The sequence below is a fragment of the Sturnira hondurensis genome, unplaced genomic scaffold (assembly GCF_014824575.4).
Source record: "Sturnira hondurensis isolate 20B ecotype Veracruz unplaced genomic scaffold, ASM1482457v3 Scaffold0000780, whole genome shotgun sequence".
Classification (NCBI taxonomy): domain Eukaryota; kingdom Metazoa; phylum Chordata; class Mammalia; order Chiroptera; family Phyllostomidae; genus Sturnira; species Sturnira hondurensis.
In genome coordinates this window covers 7,910,083-7,932,642 of record NW_028073411.1, presented here as the reverse complement: position 1 = coordinate 7,932,642, position 22,560 = coordinate 7,910,083, and the positions used below count along the sequence as shown (strand labels likewise).

The 22,560-nt window shown below is 39.8% G+C and overlaps 1 protein-coding gene across 5 annotated transcripts in view; it reads right to left on the bottom strand.

Annotated features, from left to right (window-relative positions):
- KCNIP4 (potassium voltage-gated channel interacting protein 4) overlaps window positions 1-22,560 on the bottom strand; it is a 926,001-nt gene that overhangs the window by 23,085 nt on the left and 880,356 nt on the right. For all 5 annotated transcript variants that reach the window (XM_037045012.1, XM_037045024.1, XM_037045023.1 and 2 more), the window contains one exon: window positions 1,875-1,944. In XM_037045012.1, coding sequence (XP_036900907.1) covers window positions 1,875-1,944 — 70 coding nt within the window. The remainder of the gene's footprint in view (window positions 1-1,874; window positions 1,945-22,560) is intronic.

The window sequence follows — 22,560 nt, the reverse complement described above, 5'->3', positions numbered from 1 at the left end:
TGCGGTTTAAGCCAGGAGGGCATTTGGATAAAGTCAAAGGTGGCGAGGCACTGAGATGGGTACTGGAGAAAGAGACTTCCGGGTGGAAGGGACAGTTATTTCAAAGGCCAGAAGCGGCAGCACGACAGCCGTGTTGGAAGAACAATAAAGAGGCTGAAACTTGGTGAGTCGACAGGGAGGGCGGGGAAGAAGGAGGCAGGGAGGAAACAGGGGACCTGCGACCACAATGTGTAGGTCCCTGCGCGGGGTGTGACGGCTGTTCTCGTGGGTTGGAAGGTTGGAGCAGAGCTGTGGCACGCTCCAGCAGGACCGCTGGGCTTGTGTTGAGAGCAGACCCTGGTAGGTAAGTGGTGAGGAAAGCCTGAAGCAGAGAGACGGATTCGGAGACTACTGAGTTAATTTGACACAACATGACGTGGGATATTTTTTAGGTGGACAGCAGTGAAAAAGATGTTAGAAAGAAAGTGGATGAGCCCATGGATACCTTAGTCTCCAGACTTGTTAAAAAGGGAGAATCCTTTCTAGGGTTGTGGGAAGGTGAGGAGTGACGCATGCCGTGGTCCCACCCCTGTGAGACACCTGGCCAGGGGTGGCTCCGTCAGCTGAGGTCCCGTTTGCCTGCACAGCCTCCTTTTCATTCCTTCCCTTTCCTTCAGCTGCTGTACCCATCCTACCTTGTGCTCCCCAAAGAGTATTTTCTAAACCTCTGTCCCCGCACTTATGTTCTATTTCGATAATGCCCATCTGCTGCACTGGACTGGGACACATGGGGCAGATGCTTTGGGGCGGGTGTCACATCTTATCCCTTTTACACCACCAGCACCTAACACATAGCTGTGCACACAGTAGGCTGTGTGACCAGTTCGAGCTGGACATTTTGATGGGTGGTTGGAGGAGAAACAAAAAGTTTCAGTGGCCAGCATATCTCTTTACTCATCTCTAACATGTACGTATTATCATTTTGCAATCCTGTTTTCTTTCCAAATAAAACAATATCCAGAGTGGTATTCATTTTTTTCAGATGGGGGTTGTCGCAGTAAAGAGTCACTGAGAAATAGAGAATCAGCAGAGAGAATACTGTGACGCTCCAAAGAAGGTTCTAACCCAGATTCGCCACTTAATGGATGTGTGGCCCTGAGGCAGCCACTTAATTTCTCTAAGCCCCAGATTTCACATCTGTAAATTGAGGATAATTACATTTGCCCTAATTTTGAGAGTCAGGAGAATCAGAATCAGATGAAACTGCTGAAGCATGGGACAGCTCTGAAGCCCAGGACCAGGCTGTCATGGTCAGAAGCCGTGGTGCATTTGAGATCCACCATACTAGGCACACAGCAACACTGCTTGCCATGTTAAACTGAAGAGCAAACTTGTGGATAGGTGGTACTTTGCAAGCAGTTTACTTTTATGATATTTTGAAAATTATATGCCCTTGCATGGTGTACATGAATTCCTTTACACAATGATTAAGGCTGTAAAGTCCTGCCCTGAGAGATGAAAGCAGAATCAAGATTGTGAACATAAGTAGTTCAGCGAGGTATGAGTATACAAGACCAACACACACACACACGGAGTGACCTCAGCAAATGGCCACATCTGTCAATGTCAACATTGCTCCTCCTCCCAGAAAGAATGGTGAACAATTATTCATGTGCCAGAACCACTGAGAAAATCTTAGAACATGGGGATGAGGCTGAAGCTCCTGCTGCCCCCCAAAGAGACCGAGAAGAGTGTAGTGGAGGGTGAGAGACAGGGCTGCGTGCTAGCTGCGTTCCCCTCCCCCAGGCCAGCGCAGCGCCCAGTGGAAGGGAAAAACAAGATTGCAAGCATAATTCTAAGCGAGAATACTTTCACAAGTCCACATTTGTACTTACCTCCTTGCGGAAAGAATTGTGAGTAAATCTCTTTGAAGGTTTCTTCGTTAACAACACCGCTGGGGCATTCCTGGAGAAAGTGGTAAAGCGCAATATGAACAGAGTGTTCATAAAACTAATGTTTTGCACATTTTTAAACCGAACTGACTACTGTGTAAAGCGGCACCAAGTAAGTTAACCATGTCGCCATTATTACAAAGAGAATAAAGGCACAACTATAAAGCTGTCTTTGTCTCCATTCTCATGGAACAAAAAAATTGCAGATGTAAAGATCGTTGCATATAAATGTCAGAGCTGGTCTGACACTTTCGAAAACACATTGCTGCTTGTAAGAGCACATATGGTTACTATCAAAGAGGTAAGAGGCAGTTACATTGTTTTTCAGATTGCAAGATGCTTGACATAGTCTTTGCTTGGTGCTGTGTCCTCTGGAGATTTGCTGACCCACAGAATGTTTAGCTCTGTGAGAAAGTGGGTACTCCATTTGGGTCAAAGGTGGCCTGGCTTAAGAAGTTTCCACCCGGAGTAGTTACTAATTTGTGTTAACATTTTGTTCTGACATGTATAATAACTTGGTTTGAAATGAGTGAGCTTGAATGAGACAGGACCCACAATTTTCTTAATTTCTTGAGGTCTGAAAAGAAACAGGCCTGAAGGTAATGAATTCCTACCTTTGTTTCATGGACAGAGGTATTCAAAACTGATGGATATTGACCTTGGAAACAACAGTAATGTTGGACTACTGACCTGGTGGGACCATAGGGCAAGGCTACCCCTCTCAGAGTACATTGGACATTTTTCTGCAAAAGGAACTGAAACCTTTAAGTGTTAGAAGACAAATGTCTTGGTGAGGAACATGAGAACTGAACAAGCAAACCTTAGATGGAAGCGAGGGCCAAGCTTCCTCCACTCTTTGTAGTTCTGTGACCAGTCTGGCCCGGAACCTGAGGAGTGGGGACCTCTGGGACCGCAGAGACTGACAATCACGTAATAGGCCAACATTAAATCACATGTGGGACGTTACTTGTGCACTGAGATGAGGAAGTGATGAGCTTTGCCTAGTCCTTTGTATTCTTAGCTTCTCATAGACAGTCCCATCTTAGCCAAGCTCCCTTGGGTCAGTTGTCACAGGACCTCCAAACTAGCTGGTATTCTCCCAGGGTTCACTGGAGAAGAATTGGGGTGTGTTAACACCCCTGACTTTAGGGATAAATATTCTGTGAGCTTTAAATTTGACTCTGTTCCTGGGATCTTCAATGATCATCTGGTGTGGTCCTTAAATCTTTTCTTAACCCTTACAATCACTTTCCACTTACAAATAAAGTGGATGTATTAATTCAATCTTTCTTTATTCCAATAAGCCAGTTACAACTGTCTTGTGCTTCACAAGAGAAAATTCTATTTTCTCATTCATTTGTTTGAAAGATAAGACCTCTGGTTTATAAACACAATTTTAAATAATAATTTCAATAGAAACTTGTGTTTAGAGAGCTTGTCTGTGTATATTTCTCCCAGTTACGTGTTATAGTGAGCCTATGACTTGGGTATCTCCATTCACAGAGGCAGAACCAACTGGAAGCTCTGTGTGTAAAGAACTGTTAACTATGCACTGGGAAAGCTAAAAGATGAATTTGGGACTGCCTGGGTCACCACAAGTTTTGGATTAAATGAACCCTCTAGAAATAATGACCCCAAAGATCCTAGTCCTCAAAAAAAGAAAAGAAAAGTAAAAGCAAACGAGCAAAACAGCTAGCAAGTAAACTAACTGGGAAGGTTAATTTCATGTCAACTTGTCTGGGCCATGATACCCAAGGGTTTAATCAAGCATTATACTTGGTGTTTCTATGAGGTTGTTTTGGGATTTACATTTAAGTAGGTATACTTTCACTAAAGCAGACTGCCCTCCATAGTGTGGGTGGGCCTAATCTAATCAGCTGAAGACTTGAATAGAACAAAAGACTACCTCTACTGAGCAGGAGGGAATTCTCTAGCAGTAGCCTCTGGCCATGATGTGCAACATCAGCTCTTCCTTGTTGTACAGAAGCTTGCCTTTGAACTTGAACTGCAACTCTTTCTTGAGCCTTTAGCCTGTCTATCTCCCCCATCCGATTTTGGACTGGCTAATCCTGCACAACTATGTGAGCCAATTACCTAAAATAAATTTCTCTCTGTACATATATACATCTATTGGTTCTGATTTTCTGGGGAATCCTTACTAATACATAAAGGAATGGACAATTGACAGATAACGCAAGAAAAGAAGATGGCATGTATGTAGCTAATCACTCCAAAATTGTGACTAAATGATTCTATCTAGTTGGCAGCAACAGAACCAATTTTAAAAGCAAATAAGTACTTCATAGTTAGATTCTCTCACACATGCAAATGATGATTTATGGGCCATTTAACTTGGTACCACCTGCTTGGGATGGCTCTCTGCCATCAGGTGATGAATTTGTGCAAGGTCGGAGCTGGGAGCCTGCCACAGCTATAAGTGATGGTAGCAAGAGGTGAAGCTGGGGAGTGAAGAGACAGCTGCTCTCAGCTAATTCGTCAGCTGCCTTTGGTCTCTAGAAGCATTTGATGAATATATCTTATAATGTAAAATAAAATTTAGAAATTGGCCATCTCATATGTATTCATTTTATGTTTTATCACATGTCTATATTGGGCAAAAATTCTTTCTATGCCAATTGAAAGCTCTGGTCAATTTTCAAGGGTAGTAAGTCTCACTGGGTGAACTTGTCTTTGTCCATCTCACATTCATTACATTAATTTACATCCTCAATCAGTATGTTCTGTGCACTTATTATTCTAGATATTTTTGTAGGAACTGGGTCATCAGCAATAAGCAAGTCAAAGGTCTTTCCCTCATGGGACCTATATCCAAATTGAAGAAGAAAGATTTAAAAAAGACAAAAGATGATAAAAATAACAATCCAGAAAGTGTGGTTTGAATTCTTATAGGCAACCAATGCATTTTACTACCTTCATATGAAAAAAATTAACCAAATTCTACAGGACTCCAGTGATTTTAAAAATGGTACAGATGGACTATCCTCTAACATTTTCCCTCATTCCTTTCATGGCATGGTTTATCCACAATAGTGCTATCTCCATCTCTTCATCAAGAATGAAGTTGGCCAGGCCATGTGCAGAGCAAAGTGTACATGATAGACAATCTGACTGTATTAGTTAGGTTATCTCTTGCTGCTGTAACAAAGAGGCCCCTCAATATGTAACAAATTAAAAAGAATGTAGTCTTTGTTTTGCTCATCTAACAGACTTGGGTGGATAAACAGATTAGCTGATGGTTATTCTCTCAGAGTCATTAAGGAGAGAGGTTAATGAAAGCTTGGCTATCTTCAACACGTGCCTTCTAATATCTCTGTCTCATTCTGAAGGAGGAAGAGGGCATTGGGAAGTGGGGATGGGAATGGGAATTGGAGGTGTTTATGGGTCAGGCTTTGAAGTAGCACACATCATTTCTACTCTCACTTTGTTAGTTAGAAATCAGTTAATATGTCCACCTCAAATGACAAAAGAAGTCTCATGTGCTCACGAAAGAAGAAGAACGCAGATTTATTTGGCGAACTGTTTCCGATTTCTGTCCTGGAGGCTTATTTGGAATATACTGCAAATGCCCATGTTCCAAAATAGTTTTCCCACGAATGCTTTAATATCACCATCATCAAATTGTTTAACATCATAAAGTCCTTTCCTTGGTGTCATTCTACCATTTTGTTCTTTCCAAGCCAATATGTCAGATAAAGCTTAAACATCCCAGGATGCATTTTTCATTAGGCCTTCTTCAGTCTAATAGCCCCCAAATTTAGGGAAAGTGAGAAGACCCTCAATCATCTATACTTTAAGATGGTACTATAACCTTCTATAAACTCTTATGATTTCTATAATATAGGCTCTAAAGACATTTCTTCTGACTCTTAGCAAATGATTTTTCTGTGAAAATATGCTGGCTACAGAAAAAGTGAAGTACTACTGTATAACCATTTCAGTCATTTATCTAAGGATATATTAATATGCTCTACAAATAAAATAGGGGTAATACAAGAATAGGATATTGCATCTTATTTCTTTAACTTTACAAAATATCCCAAGCATTTTCCACGTCACGATTTTTAATGGCTGTATAATAAAGCATCCACTGAATTTACCATATTGTTGGGCATTAAGAGGTTTTCAGTAGTACTGACTACATAGGAATGCTGATGTGATTAATATTGCAGTGCACACATCCGTGTCTGCACCTGCGGCTCCTTCTTCATGACGAACCCCAGCAGGAGAATCCCAGGACCAAAGAGTTTAAGCTATTCCGGTGCACAGTCACGTTGCTTTCCGGAAAGGCTCTTCCATTAAGGGCTACCTCCGCAGGCTTATGGGAAAGTTTTGCATGGAGAGGGGCTGCTGACCACAATCACATGGGGATTTGACATGCACCAAATCCCATGAATAAAGAGCATCCATTTGCTGCCCTCGTGAATCTAATTGCCATTCTGAAAATTGGCGGAGGACATCGGGGCCTTTGTAAGGATCTCTCCAAGGGACAAACTGATGTGCCTGTTTCCAGCAATGTATAGGGCCACGCGATCACAATGATGACTGTTTGCCGAGCCCATATTCGTGCTTTCTTACAGACATCACCTCTCTGATTGCTTTTTTACTATCCCCGAAAGGTCGGAATTATTTAGAGCTGAAGAAATGAAGTTCAGAGATTAAAATTAAGCCAAGGCTTGGGCGACAGCTTCTCTCACAGCCATCCACTTATGTATTCTTTCAACAAATAGTTATTCAGTGAGTTCTCTGCATCGACAAGCACTGTTTGCTCTGTGAGGAGAGAGGAATGAGTTAAAAATTTTCAGCTTTTGCTCTCACGGAATGAAAGTTCTGCAAAATAAAACTCACATACACCTGTCTCCACTAATTGCAATGTTATCCTGTGTTTGGGTTTTCATCTGTTTTTCTATTAAAACTGGAAAGGTGGTCTCCTGGTAAGACACCTGCGGAAGTACTTCCTTTGGGAAGACACACAATATTTGTTTGCTCCCAGAGCCAAAAGAAGCCCTTTCGGTTAAAACTGGGGACATTGATTAAAAATGTATGTATTATAAACTGTAGTTTGAGAATTTGTGGAAAATGTTTTTAATTTATTTTTTGAGAAATGATTGTCTTTAGTCCAACAATGACCATTCCACCTTCATCCTCACTACACACACGTGACTCTTTTATGAATGGCCAGACACTGAAGTGCTTTGGAAAAAGTTCCAGTTTTTAGGTCAGGTTAAGATGAAGTACTCCATCAAAGGTCAAGGAACTACGGTGTCTTGATATTTTGCATGCTGCTACATTATTCTGTTGTGACCAGAGATCTTTTTTTTAAAATTGATTCTTAAACCCTTCACCATGATATGATCAGGATGCAATCATTGTGGGGATGAGATTTGCTTAGCACATAAGCGCCATTTGTTTGTCAGTTGGTGAAGAGACATTTGCCTTCTTGGGCCTTTCAGGCTGTTCCCTGATGAGCGTTTCTGGTCCCTGCGGGTAAAGTCACGATAGATGCAAAGGTCCAGATCACTTGCGAATGTGCAGTGAATACCTTGCTATTTATTGCTGATGTCAGTGCTAATAAGGTAGTGGTTTTTATAATAACAACATGATGATGATGGTGTTGATAACAATGGTGATGATGACAAGCTGACACGTATGAGCCCTTTGTATGTTGCACACATCGTGTTACATGTTTTACATGGATGATTTCATGTGAATAAATAGATGCCAGCATTAGCTCCACTTTCCTGGTGAACAAACTGTCTTAGAGAGAAACTGCCCACAATCTCATAATTAGAAAATGGCAGACACTGGGTGGTCTATTGATCCCAGATTCAAGAACAAGCAGCTTTACAGATAATTGCATTCCATGGCTTCATTGTAAAGGTGAAGAGGTTGAGGCAGAGGTTACAAGAATGGCCCACAAGCCACAGAGCAGGTTGCTGAGTTTCACCTTGTACCTGGTTTCCTGAGGTTGGGCTGATGTGTAGCTACCACAAACACAACCATGTCCACACAACAGCTGGTCGGTTCTGCCAGGTAGCATTTAGGATACTACAGTGAAATGCTGATGCTCCCGGGGTCTGGAGTTAAGTGGAACTAGCTTGAACCTCAGATCTGCCACTTAAAAGCTGTGTAGATTCAGACAAATTACTTAATATAAGAATCTAAGTCTTACTGTTCTTCCCTGTAACATCCAGATAACTATTGGCACCACAGGGCTATTATAAAAATTGACAAGATAATATATGTTATGTTAGCCCTCTTCTTTGCCCATCACCTTGCTCATCAAATAGTGGTCACTAGTGAAATAATAATAATCAAGAACTTGGTGATCAGGATTCCGTTATACCAAGAGTCACCATAGCATTAATGTGGGTATACCTGGCTTAAATGGTATTCAGCCAAGCAGTGGAATCCAGTAGAGAGCAGATCTAATATAATGCAATGAGCCCGTGAAGCAGGTATGAGTTATGCCTCCTACTCCAGCATTATAAATTGAATTTACCCTATCTAATATCGTCAGAGCTTACCCTCGAAAGCACAGGAATACTGCAATTGTAAATGACAGCTGAGAAGAATAAAGGCTACCATGCTGGAAATAAATGTCAGTAGAAATCCAAGAGACTTTTATTCATTAATTTAAAGGGAAGTTTTTCCTAGTAATGCTTAGATGAGTACATTCAAAATATAATAGCCCATGTTATGTGCTGTAAGGAGTGATCCATGTATACATAAGATATTGCAAAAGGGATTATTTTTTTGAGGTGTATTATGAATCCATCCTAGCAAAGGATATAAAAGAAAGAATAAACAAGTGGGAATACATTAAATTAGAAAGCTTCATACATGGTTAAAGGAAACATCAGCCGAATGAAAAGGGAACCAACCATATAGGAAAATATATTTGCCAGTGATACCTCGGACAGGGATTTGATTTCCAAAATATATACAACTTCACAACAGGAAGACCAACAATCCAACTGAAAAATGGGCAGAGGATCTGAATAGAGACTTCTCCAAGGAGAAGAATTCTTCAAAGACTTCTCCAAAGAGACTTCTCCACAGAGGGCCTAGAGACATGAAATGATGCTCAGCATCACTTGATCATAGAAATGCAAATTAAAACCACAATGAGATACCACTTTATACCGGTCAGAATGGCCATGATAAACAAATCAACAAACAACAAATGCTGGTGAGGTTGTGGATAATAGAAAATCCTAGTGCACTGTTGGTGGGAATGCAGACTGGTGCAGGCACTGTGGAAACTACTATGGAATTTCCTAAAAAAAAAAAACTAAAAATAGAACTGCCTTTTGACTCAGCAACTTCACTGTTAGCATTATACCTTAAGAATTCTGAAACACCAATTCAAAAAAACTTATGCACCCTGATGTTCATAGTAGGGTTATTTATAATAGTCAAGTACTGGAAACAGCTTAGTGCTCACCAGTAAATGAGAGGATTGGAAAACCGGTACATTTACACAGTGGAATTCTATGCAGCAGAGAGAAAGAAGGAGCTCCTCCCTTCGGGACAGCATGGATGGAACTGGAGAGCACTGTGCTAAGTTAAATAAGCCAGGAGGTGAAAGACAAATATCATATGATCTCACCTACAAATGGAACCTAATCAACAAAACAGACAAGTGAGGAAAACAGAACCAGAGACGTGGAAATAAAGAACAAACTGACAGTGACCAGAGGAGAGGGGTGAGAGGGATAATGGGGGAAAGAAGAGGAAGAGTTGTCAAGGAACAGGTATAAAGGAGCCATGGGCAAAGCCAAGGTGGGGAGAGGACTGAATGTATAATGTGGGGGGTAGGTAGGGCAGGGGAGAGTAATGGGGAAATGGGGACAACTGAAACTGAACAATAATTTTAAAAATTAGGAAAAAAGAAAGCCTTTTGTATTTCCTTGAAAGTTTTCAGAACTCTGGTGGAATGCTCTTAAAGTGATTGCAGTGTTATATAAATCAGATGTATTTTCTCAATAATATACTTATTTGTCCACTCCACTGTCTGAAATCTTCTCTTTCCATAAATCAGCCTGTTCTAGTATATGTCATCTCTTTCAGTTCAGACTATCATAAAACATCTAGAAATACCTCTTCAGGGACAGAGAAAGAATTCTGGTACAAAAATATCATGGGGAGAAAACTAAAAGTCCTTGTGGAATAAATAATTCCTTAGAGATCCTTTTTATGATATTGAGGATGTCATACCCTTTAAGCATTTTGGTGTTTCATCATCTTTCACACCTACTCCCTTTGTTAAAGAGGGCATACCCGGCAGTGGGGTGAAGTGCTTCAACGGAAAACTTTGGGTTTCTGCCAACAGAAATATCATGGTATCCAGGTTTTGTCTAATGGCTGCTCTGTCTGTTATTCTTCCTGACAAGGGAAGTAGGCTGATACCCCACTGAGGTATCTGCACAGCAGGTTGTGGGCAGAACTACACAGAGAGAACACATAGGCTAGTCACTCAGATCAGAGAAAGGAAAGAAGGAGACACACATAACTACCCAACAAGGGGGCATCCATTCCTCTGGCAAGAACAGGGGGCAGGTAAGTTGCCTTCTTAAACAGTACAAGTGCTAGAGACCACACTTAAAGGGAGCTGTGTGCAGGTTCACAAGCAGAGACCAGCCAGCATCCCTGACATTACAAGAACAAGCAGCAATAACCCGTGAGATACATCAAAGGGGAGCAGCTGAATTGGACTAGGAAAGGAGAACAGACTTTACATGTGGTAATCTTCACTGCTTCTGACCATATGGGAACATTGCATTTCATGGGTCCCTAACGGTTGGCTACGGCCACATGACAACCTCTGTCTAACGAATGGAAAGCTGAAGTGACCCTGTGGCATTGAGGTTTATGATAAGAAGTGTATATACACATTTTGGTCTTCATCCCCATTTCTGGCACAGAGATCCTAAAACCTTTGGAATTTTAGGAATGATGAGAGAAAGGTTTCTCTTATTAGGTGGATGAGGTAACTTTTGGACTCCATCTAAGCATATCTCACTGGTTGTGAGAGAGCCAATCATGTGATCAGAGGGTCGAAATTTTCAGTCCCACCCCCCTGACCTCTCAGAAGGGATAAAGATGGAGGTTGAGTTCCAACACCAGTAATCTATAACTTAATTGTGCTTGTGATGACGCCCCCATAAAAAAACAAACAAACAAAAAACGATGTTCAGAGAGCTTCCAAGTTCACGGACACATGGAGATTTGGTGAGAGCAGCATGCTTGAAAAGTCATGAAGGGCATGAAGCTCAGTACCCTTTTCCCAACCCCTGTCCTATGTACCTCTTCCACCTGGAGATTCCTAAGTTACCTCCTTTTCATAATAAGTTGGGAATCCAGTGAGTGAATGGGTTTCCTGCATCCTATGGGCAACTCTAGGAAGAACTGAGCCCAAGGAAGGACTCCTAGGGACCTGTGATTTATAGCTTTCAGTTAAAACGGCAGGAAACAACCTGGGTTTGTTATTGGCATTTGAAGTGGAGGACAGTGCTGTGGGACTGAGCCCTCAGCCCGTGCAACTGGACACTCATCTGGGGAGACAGTGCCCACACTGAGTTGGACTCTAGGACACCAAGCTGCTTTCCCAAAATTGCCTGGGGGTGTGAGAACACCTTAGCTCTCCAACTCCACTCCCATCCAACGGGATCAGAAGATCAGAACCCTTCTAGACACACATGGGTCTTGGGCTGCAGGGTTCCCTTGCTGATGCCAAACACTCTAGAGCTGCCTCTTCTCCCTGTGAGAGATGCTGCCGCTCCACCAACAGGGCTCCTTAGGTGAACCAATAAGCACAGCAGCCCTGCTGCCCAGAGATGGACATGGGATGGATGAGGAATGTATGTTTTAACATTTGAAGCTGCTGGGATTCGATGATTAAATAGCATTCTGACTGATACACCAGGACAGAACAAAAAGCACGATTCCCTTGCCCATAATGGCTAAGTAGTTTTGCTGGTTGCATGGTGAGGGGATATTTTTAATTCATCTGGGAACTTAACTGCATATATAATAATGCATATATTTATTTATATCTAAGTGAATTTAATCATCAAACTATAACATTCTGATGGTGAGTATGAATCTCACTCTTTATTACTTGCTTGCTATTTTATAAAGTCTGAATTTAAAACTACTTTCAAATTACCATTACATATACCACATGGATTCTACTCAATTATTATAGTTAGGGTTCTGATGTCTGCAGGGTCTACAAATCAGATAAGAAGTCCCCTTACAGAAGGGCGTTCTAACAAGTTGTAGTCTATATTAAAGATATATCATAACTTTGCATATATTTAATATTTGGGAAAGGCTATCTTTTTTATTTTATTAATTTTAAAGATGAGAACATATCAAGATGAGTAATAGTATAATTATTTTGTAGCCAAGATGATTTTTTTATCTTTTGAGATTTCTCTTTATAGTGTTCCATTAATTAGCTGATTGCAACGTGGAAAACGAACACTCCCCCACCTCCAGCAAGGGTGACTTTCATGAGCAGACGAAGAGAACCCACTGAGACAAGAAAGGTGATGGGCTGCGTGTTTCATTCTCAGGGACCTGCAATTGGAAGGCATGGCTGTCTTTACATATTATTCCCCCTGCTCAATACCTAATCCAACTGGGAGAGCGTAGGTTCTTCTAAATGAAATTTGCAATCCCCACTTCCCTCTCTTGAAGCTGGAATTTCTCTGGAAGGTCGCTCTCTTAGTAAAATTGCCATTTGAAGAGGCCCTGGCATTCTATAGTTGTAGGAGATTTTCAAAGTTTACGTGGCATGATGCCCATCTAGATCTCACTCAGTTATGTTTGCGGACTTCTCTACTCCCTTTAGACTTGATAAACTGCTGGAAGGCAGGGACCAATCTGTACAGAGCCCAGCAGCATTCAGAACAGAGAGCATTAAACATGCTTGTCCTGGGTGGATAAGTATTTGACTGGTTCTTAGCTTTTGAGACATTAGGAAGTTAAACTTCCTCGGAGAAGTTCGCTTAAAAAGATTGTGTGCAAGCTTTTCAAACTCTGTGCCCTTCAAAAGAATTTTTATTTTCCTGTGATTTCCCTCTTTTTCTCTATCCAGTTGTGCTGAGGAGTGTTTCTGATGCCTTGTGTGATGGTGCTGTGTGAAGTCCCCACTTCTTGAACATACCAGGCACTGTGGAATGGTTTTAAAGAACTTCTGAGCTCAAACTCTTGGTTCTACCCCCAGCCTTCGTGATTGCTTGCCATGCATATGATCACAGGAATTAAGGGAGACCACCAGTGTCAAGAGAAAAGATGCCTTATCTCCACACAGATTTTAAAAAATCTTACTGTATTCAACAACTGGGCTGTAAAAAGCTCATTAAAAAATAATAGAACCAGCTCTCCAGTTTTCAGAGCATAAATTATGATCACCAAGAGCTAGAACTACCTTTAAATTTCTGTTCTAATGTTCCCAGGTGTTTGAGCCCTTAACGAGTCACCTATACTCTCTTAGTCTGAGTTTTTTTATCTGTAAAATGACCTGTAGCAAATATGGGCATCACAAGCAATAAAAGAGATGAAAATTAAGATAGACAATATATATAAAAAAATCTTTAGCAAGCTGGATACAACTAACATGCTGGGTATTTTGCTGCTTCTAAAATTTGCATTAAGAAGCTTCTTCACCCCTTGAACGTACTCCATGGATCTCAGTGGTTAAATATGAGTTTTAGATTGTATAAAAAGGAGTGGAGAAAGATTTCCCCACATAATGTTGGAAGAGAGATGAGAGCCAGATGATAATCAAGATTTCACTCAGCTGCTTGAGTGTGGAGATGTAGGCACTTGCTGAGTCCCTTGAGGTCCTCCGGTCACCCGGGAGGAAGGAGACATCCAAGGGACAAGGCAAGTTGCCTCCTCATCGTCGCCTCTCTTCACTTACTATGGAAAATTACATGAGAAAGTTTTTTTGAAAAAGGACTCAAGTTGCTGCTTACAAAGAAATCATTGAAATGTCCTGGACCTCTGAGTCAGTCTACAAAATGTAGAAGGTAAAGCATTTTATGGTGAAGGAATGATAGCTCAACGGCCTTATATATATAAAGATCCTACTATTATTCTAGGAACTCCACAAGTATTGATTTAACATTCTTTCCTCAGGTAACTTGTGTTGATTCCAAAAAGTGAAGTTGCCCAAATTTTGCAGGAAAAAGGCTTCCTGGGGTTGGGTCCAAGTCCTGAGCTGTTATCAGAATGTATATTGAATTATTTGATTTAAAGAGCCTTCAAAAAGGGATTTTTCTGAACTTCCTTAAGTTCAGACAGACTTTAAACAGTATGACTAGTATTTGAACCTGAGTTTTCCTAAAAAGTCTTTACTATATATCTTACTAAGTTCCCTCCAGAAATGTAAGTGTAACTATGGGAAAAAAATAGTACACTGATGGAAAACTATTATCCCAATATTTTTCAACCCCATTAATTTAACCTACCAAGAAAATTACTAATAATTTATTCAATAATTATTCCCAGACCTACAAGTGTGCAACCCGTCCATTGGAGCTGCAGCCCATGAGGACAGATGCCCGAGAGGACAGATATTATTTATACATCCACACAAATAAATATTGTATCAAAGTCCATCAGGGCCAAACAGCGTGGGGAATCTACTACTTTTCATAAAGTAATTCAAAGTCACAGGTGATGAGATATGTAGGACAGGATCCCGAGTCCTCAGGTTATGGGCTTTCATAAGGAAGGTGTTTAGGACAAGGTCAAAGTCAGCTCTAACACATTTATTACATATTCCTCTATTCCCACATTCTTATTACCAATCCTGAGGAAAGAATATCTTGGCCCTCTCTCAGATATTTGCCTCTTGGCGAAGTACAATTTCAGAAGTAGCCCTGAGTCTCTGAAGCTTGGTTGTAAGTTGAAGGAGTGCTTATTCCGTTGAATTAAATCCTGTTTGTTGCGAGAACTGGATAAGTTTCTACCCTTTCATGCCCTAGAGTGATGCTTGAACAGTTTTTCTCTCATCAGCCAGGGTCACAAAAGATGCCCGAGAGGACAGCTGTGCCTGGACCCACAAGGCTTCCAGGTTCCCATCACAGGCAGGGTCGCTCCAAAGGAGACCCAGGCTTGGCCTGGGCGGCCTAAGAGCAATTCAAAGGGGTCTTTGGAGCTCAGCACGCAAGGTGAGCGGGCCACAAACATGCTGAGTGTTCTATTACAATACTTAGGCACAAGGGGGCAGCAGTGTCCTCCACGAGAGCCAGAACCCGGATTTCTAGTTGATAATGGGGAAGCTCTTTCCCTGTGCTTGGGGCCAGTCCTGCTAGATTTCTCTCCAGACAGCAATTTTCCCTTTCTGAAAGGAGAGCGCGAGCTCCTCCTTCCCAGTTAGGTATACAGAAAAATTAACCATTTCAGGGAACAGAGCCCAGAGACTCCGATCTCCTCTGTCCTGGAAATTTTTGTTGGGAATAAATCAGCCTAATATTACAATGTCTATTTGGGCCGTTGGGCCACCCTTAATTTTAGTCACCAAAAATCTGTAGATTGTGGGTGTAAGGAAACAAGTAGCAAGACAACACAGACACTCCAAAGTGTGAGCCTTGAAGTCTTATGTATTTCTTTGGAAGTTCACGTGGTTCTCCAGTCAAACTGCTTGGGTTTGCTTGGCTATATTACTGGGGAAAGTTTTAGATCTTAAAAGAAAAATAATGACAATACCCGCCTCAGAGTTACTGCAGTTTAAATGCAGACAACCCAGGTGCAATGTTCACTGCACTCCTGGTGTTAACTGTGATGGGAATTACTTCTACAAGGGTGGGAGTGATGAATCTGTTTAGTTATATTGCTGTTTTTCACTTAATGGAGGACATTATGTTTCCCCTTATTAAATATCATCTGCGTGCTCACTCTTAGAAGGGTTTTATCATGCTAAACAAACCTTTCATTCTCTTTTTTTATTGTTCTAATTGCAACCTCTGGAATTTGATAGCTCCCAGCTTCAAACCTACCCTTATAACTTACTATCTGGGGGACTTTGAATAAGTTGCTTAACATTTCCAAAGCCTCTGTTTTCCCATCATTTATTTATTCATTGAATATTCTTGAAAATACATGTTAGAAAATATAGTAAATGTTGGGGATAAAATAGTCGATAAGACAGATGAAGACCCTCATGGGGAGCTGAGAGGCTACCAGAGAAGGCACCCGTGAAACAAAGAGCTGTAAAGATAATCAGCTGGCTGCAGCTGTGAGGGGAGCTGCAGAGGACCGCAGGGGACCAGTCTCATCCTGGGTTATAGGGAAGACTTCCCCGAGGAAGTGATATTTAAGTGACTTTACAAAGAGGCATGAAGGACTAGTCGAAGTAGGCATGAGCTGGGGGAGAGGCCAAGTACAAAGCATGGAATGTGTTCAAGGACTAAAGAGATGGCAAATATGCCAGAAGGCATAGTCTCATACCAACTTAATTATTCAGGAACTGCTAGCTATGTTCAAGATCATGGTCTTTACTAGTCATATGATGGGGTGATATACCTGTTCTGTATGACTCTAAAGAGATTTAAGTGCTGCATTACATAAAGGCTCCAGCAAAAGTCCCAATTGCAATCAGTAATACCGCTCTCTTTTCTTTTTGTCCTACCACTACTGAACTTCCAAGTGCAGTGCCGCATTTATTCAACACATACTTGTGAAGCACCCGCTTCAGACCAGGCTCTGTGCTGAAGAAACGGAAGGAAACAGACAGACGTGGTTTTGTGCTTGTGGAGTCTTCCCTCTAATCAGCTACTATGTTCTTTGTGTGTGAGTGTATTCCCGATGTACAAGAGTTTCAACATTGGTGGAAATTAAAGTCTCTTGCTGTCAATTCCCAAAACCAGAAGAAAAGCAAACATACAGATACAGAACAAACTCACACTGCTGTGGGGTCCAAGGTCAATAACTCAGGATGATTCATTTGTAAGTAGAAGTTACTTCTGCATCTTTCTTTGCTTTAGCTAATGATTAATGATACTGCTGATGATAATTTCTGAAATGCATACATATGCATGTTGCAGTCGATTAGAATGGATTTCTGTACTGACTACACTGAAAGAGCTACTAAGGCCTCCACGAGGAGCTAGTGTCTTCCCGGAGAACTGAAAAACTAGCAAGCTAGTTGATATAGCTATTGCCTGTATAGCTGTGCTTACCCTGGAAATCTAAGTACTCTAAATCTTATTCTTCACTGCTTACCTGTTTAAACACATTAAATATCACATATGTATTGATTTACTTAACATAGAAAAATCTTGACTTTAAAAAATGCTCCAGGCACAAAAAGAGCTCTCAAATCTCAAGATTCTACCACTTTTACTCTTTGTTTACATTTGCACATTTTTCATTTTAGAGCTTGTGGATATATTCAAGATGCTTATTTGCAAGTATGGCAAAGGCATTATTTCAATCAGCAAGAGATCCTCTTCAAAACTCACGTTGCATAAGCTGGTGATAACAGTTTTTACTCTCTCTAGTGAGGCATAAAGCTGGAAACATTGTGATCTTGCCACATACTGAAGAAAAAATAGTGCATGTTTTCTTCAATATCTCACAGATATTTCCATTTTCTGATTCATCAGCTGTTAACCTTAGTGTTTCCCAGGAAGAGATTATTAGTGTTTGGGTTTAAGTTATGATAGCTTTACCTAATGGCTTCTTTCTTTGTTTTTATTATTTTTGAGGGAGATAAGAAGTCTGCATGCTTTGGCCTCTGTGTAACCTCTCCAAATATTTCAGGGATCATCTGCTTTTTAATAGCTCAGCATATCTACTAAGATGAAAAACATTTCTTCTGGTAGTCACAATGCTCAGTTGAAAAGGGTAATTTTTTTTTCAGAGAAATAGAATGTCTCTGTTTTATCTATTGTTCCTAATTACACTTTTGATCTCACAACTAATGTTGTCCTTAAGAACTACTTCTTTGATTCTACCATCAAAAAATGATTTGTCATATCTTTTCATAAATATGTTTGATTTTTGCCTTTTTTCATTTTATGCTACTGGGTCAGGTACTGTAAGTAAACTAATCCAACTCATTATTTTTCAGTAAAAATTAGCCAAATATTATTGTAGACTATAAATTAATCAGTAGGAGCTCAATTATTATGTGTATTATGATTTCTCCATTTTGTGACCATTATAACTATGAATCAGTGGAGGCGTCATTACTTAAGATCAGAGCAGAGGTAAAGAAATAGACTTTCTTTGGGGATAATGTGGAGGAATGTGGGTAGTGGGGGGAAAAGGTTTAGAGATGGATTAGTGCTGTTTTTGACCAATGAAGTTTGAGGTATCTGTAATGGGGAACCAACAACAGGAATGAGTCTGGAGCTCGAGAAGAGGTCTAAGCTCATAGCTACGGGTCTGCGTTGCCTTATCACAAAGGTATAGCAACCTCGCAAGGACAATATAGAGTGAAAAAATCAGGGAGCTGAATACACAGCCTTGAGGACCAGCAACATTTGGAGAATGTGAATAGATTGAGTAGTACATGAAGAAGACCAAAAAGGAGTGGTAGGAAAGGTACAGAGAGAAGCAACAGATTATGATATCAAAGGGATAGAGAAAGGAGAGGTATTCAAGGAGCTCATGACTTCCAGCCCCAAACTCAACAGAGACTTTAATTAGCTTCAAAATATCCTGGAACTAGTAAGCAGTTACAACAATGTCACAGGACACAAGGTTAATATGCACAAGTCATTTGCTTTCCTATAGATCAACAGTGAAAAGTGGAATTCAAAATTAAAAAAGCACACTATACTTTACATTAGCAACTCCAAAATAAAAATAGTAGATATAAATCTAACAAAGTATGTGCAAGATCTAAATGATGAAAATTTTAAGAGCCTAATAAAATGAAGTCAAAGAATACTAAACAAATGAAAAGATATCCCTTATTCATGGGTAGGAAAGATCAATATTGTCAAAATGTTTGTTCTTTCCAAACTGATCTAGGGAAACAGTGTAATCCCAATCTAAATCCCAGCAAGTTATTCCATGGATATTGACACACTGATTCTAAACTATGTGGAGAGGCAAAAAACCCAGAATAGCCAATAGCAAGGAGAACAAATTTGGAGGACTGATGTTACCCTACTTCAAGGCTAAGTATAAAGTAACAGTAATCAAAACAGTGTGGTATTGGTGCAGGAATAGATGAATAGACCAATGGAACAGAATAGAAAGGCAAGAAATAGGTCCACATAAATACAGTCAACGGATCTTTGACAAAGGGCCACAGACAATACAATGGAGCAAAGATGGTCTCTTTAACCAATGGTGCTGGAACAAGGAACATCCATATGCAAAATAATGAATCCAGACTCAGACCTTGCGCCCTCCACAAAAACTAACTCAAGGTGGATCATAGACCTAAATGTAATGTACAAAATTGTAAAACTCATAGAAAAACATAGGAGAAAACCTAGATGACCTTGAGCCTTATGATGTCTTTTTAGATATAACACAAAAGACATTTATTCTTTTACAATCTGTAAAATATAATTAGAAGAAAAAGCACAGAATGGAAAAAAGTATTTGCAAAAGACACATCTGAAAGAATATTGTTATCTAAAATATATAAAGAACTCTTAACACTGAACAGTAAAAAAACAAACAACTTGTTAAAAAAAACAGCTTCAGACCTTAACAGACACTGCACCAAAGGAGACATATAGATGGCAAATAAGCATATGAAAATAGTCTCATATCATATGACAGCAGGACAATGTAAATAAAAATGGCAATGCAATATTACTACACACCTGTTAGCATGGCCCAAATTTGGAACACTGACAACACCAAATGCTCATGTGGTTGTGGAAAACAGAAACTCTCAGTCATTGCTGGTGGAAATGAAAATGTTACAGCTACTTTGGGAAAAAGTATGGAGGTTTCTTATAAAACTACTCAAACCACATAATCCAGTAACTACAACCCATGGATTTTATTGATGAAGGTGAAAAATTATGTTTACTCAAAACCTACACATGGATGTTTATAGCAACCTTATTTATATTTGTCAACATTTGGAAGCAACCAAGATGTCCTTCAGTAGGTGAGTGAATAAATAAGCTCTGGCAAATTCAGACAATGGAATATTATTCAGAACTGAAAAGAAAGAAACTATTAAGCCATGAAAGGACATGGAGGAAATGTAAATGCATATTACTAAGTAAAAGAAGCCAGTCTGTAAAGCCACATACTATATGAGGCTTAACATACTGGAAAAGGCAGAATATGTACACAGCAAAAAGATTAGTGGTTGTCAGAGAGTGAGTAGGGAGAGAGGTGTGAATAGGCAGAGCATTATGGGACTTTTAAAGCAGAGAAAAATCTCTGTATGACATTATAATGATGGATCTATGTCCTTATATCAAATCCATACAATGTATAACACAAGTAAACCCTAAAATAAGTGATGGACGTTGGGCAATGATGATGTGTTAGTGTAGGTTAATCCCTGGTAACAAATGCTTCTTTCTTGTCGTGATGCTGGCAGTGGGGGAGACTGTGCCTGTGCGGGTGCACAGGCAATCTCTGTGCCTTCCTTTCAACCTGGATATGAACCTTCAACTCCTCTAAAAATATCAAATGTGGCTTATATTACATGTAATCCAAAATATTCTAATCTATACAGTAGATGGTAAAAACACCATCTAATCTGTGATATTATTTCACCCAGCTCTTTGTTCTTTATGTGATGGCTATAGAGAAATAAATGTAGTTTTCTATGTCTCTTGTTGGTGTGTTTTGGTGCCTCAGGAGATAACTATGAGATGGATGAGAGAAAGTTCATATTTTTCTTATTGTTTCAATATCTGACCCCAGTCACAAGAAATCATGTATTAGTTTATTTTATGAAATTTCTTTTCACAACCAGAGGGTTTGAGCTCTAGAAAGTTATTTCAAAGGCCGGCAGGAAGCTGAGACGGTGCAATATGTGTATCTATAAAAATAAAATAAAACAAATTAATCTGTAAGAATATTTGAAGTTTCAAGAAATTTCAATTTCACAGTTCTTATTTATTTAAATCACATCTACTCAATAAATTTCTGTTAAACCCCTACTCTAAGCCAGGCACACGTAAATGAATAAGATGAACACTTTGAATTGACTTCTTGTTGTGACCTAATAATTATCTTATGTGATGAACTTCTCTGAGAAGCGGAGTGCGGTAGAACACTGAACTAGAAGCTCTAGTCTACTGGAAATTAAGCATACAGAAACAGAGCGTGGTAATATGAGTAAATGTTGAGAGTTATATACAAGTAAGATTCTGTAATAACTGCAATTCAGACACCTCTTAATTCCTTACATTATCTGATCATTAAAAGAGTCTGAGTACTATTATTTGGAAATGACAAGATCTATGCCATTCACATTTTTTGGAGCCTCTACCATCTGTCTGGCCTTGGGAAGCACAATTGTGAAAGACGAGGCCCAGCTCTTGCCCTTTGCCCCTTAATGTGCACCAGGGGGCCCTCTGCTACCTCACGCTGATGATCCACCTCACTCTTCACATTTAGTAGGTGATAAAACTCCTAAACACTAGAGCCCAAAACAGTTCAAAGGCCTCCCTGCTAAATAATTTTCCTATTTTTATTTTAGTCTTCCCAACATAGAATTCCTATTAATTCGGGTCCAGTTTGATATTTAAGTAACATAATTATTTCCAGAACATTAGTTTGCTTGAGTGTTAAGGATTCATCATATTCGAGTGTCTCATTTTTAAGCTGGGGAAACTGAGGCAAGGGATGTCAAATGACCTGCTCAAGGTGATATCTTGACAAAGCAGGAATACATTCCTCTTTTCATCATGCTCAACCCGTGTTTGTTCCACTACTCCATGCTGTAAAAGACAGACATCACTGAAGAAATACAAGGTTGTTAAGTTTAAGATGCTCTTCCCTTCTTCCCTATATTTGTGGTTATTAGACTATCAGAGTAGTAAAATTTAGGATAAGTTCTTACATGATTGGAACTCTCACTCTGAAAGTAGTTTGAATTATTAAAGAAAAAATCCTCCTTTTTCCCCTTCCTTCTTTCCATCATTTTTCTTACATTCTTCTTTCTTTGATTCTTTAATTTCCTAAACATTTAACCCAAAGCTATTTAATGTGTAGGCTGTGTATTCTTGGCATGAGGGCTATAAAGATGGGTAAGGCACACACCCAGTCTCATGGGCTCACACACCTGTGGTTAGGAAACATTTGTAATTAAATCAGTATAAAACAGTGTGATGTGTGTGTTATGGTCTATTATGGAAAAGATGCTCAATCTTTACTGGGAAAAATTTGTAGGAAACAAAAATGTCTAAAGGTTTGTTAGGAATTTACCCAATTTTGAAATCAGGGAGGGATATTCTAAGATGAGGAATGACCACCTGCAAAGGCATGTTGTATTTTCTGCAGGTTTCCCCCTATATATTATATATTATTATATATAATATATTATATTATATATTATATATATTATACATGCACACACATGTACATATATGTATATGTGTGTTTAGATAATATACATATATATATCATTAAGAAGAGATATGTTGGGTAGAGA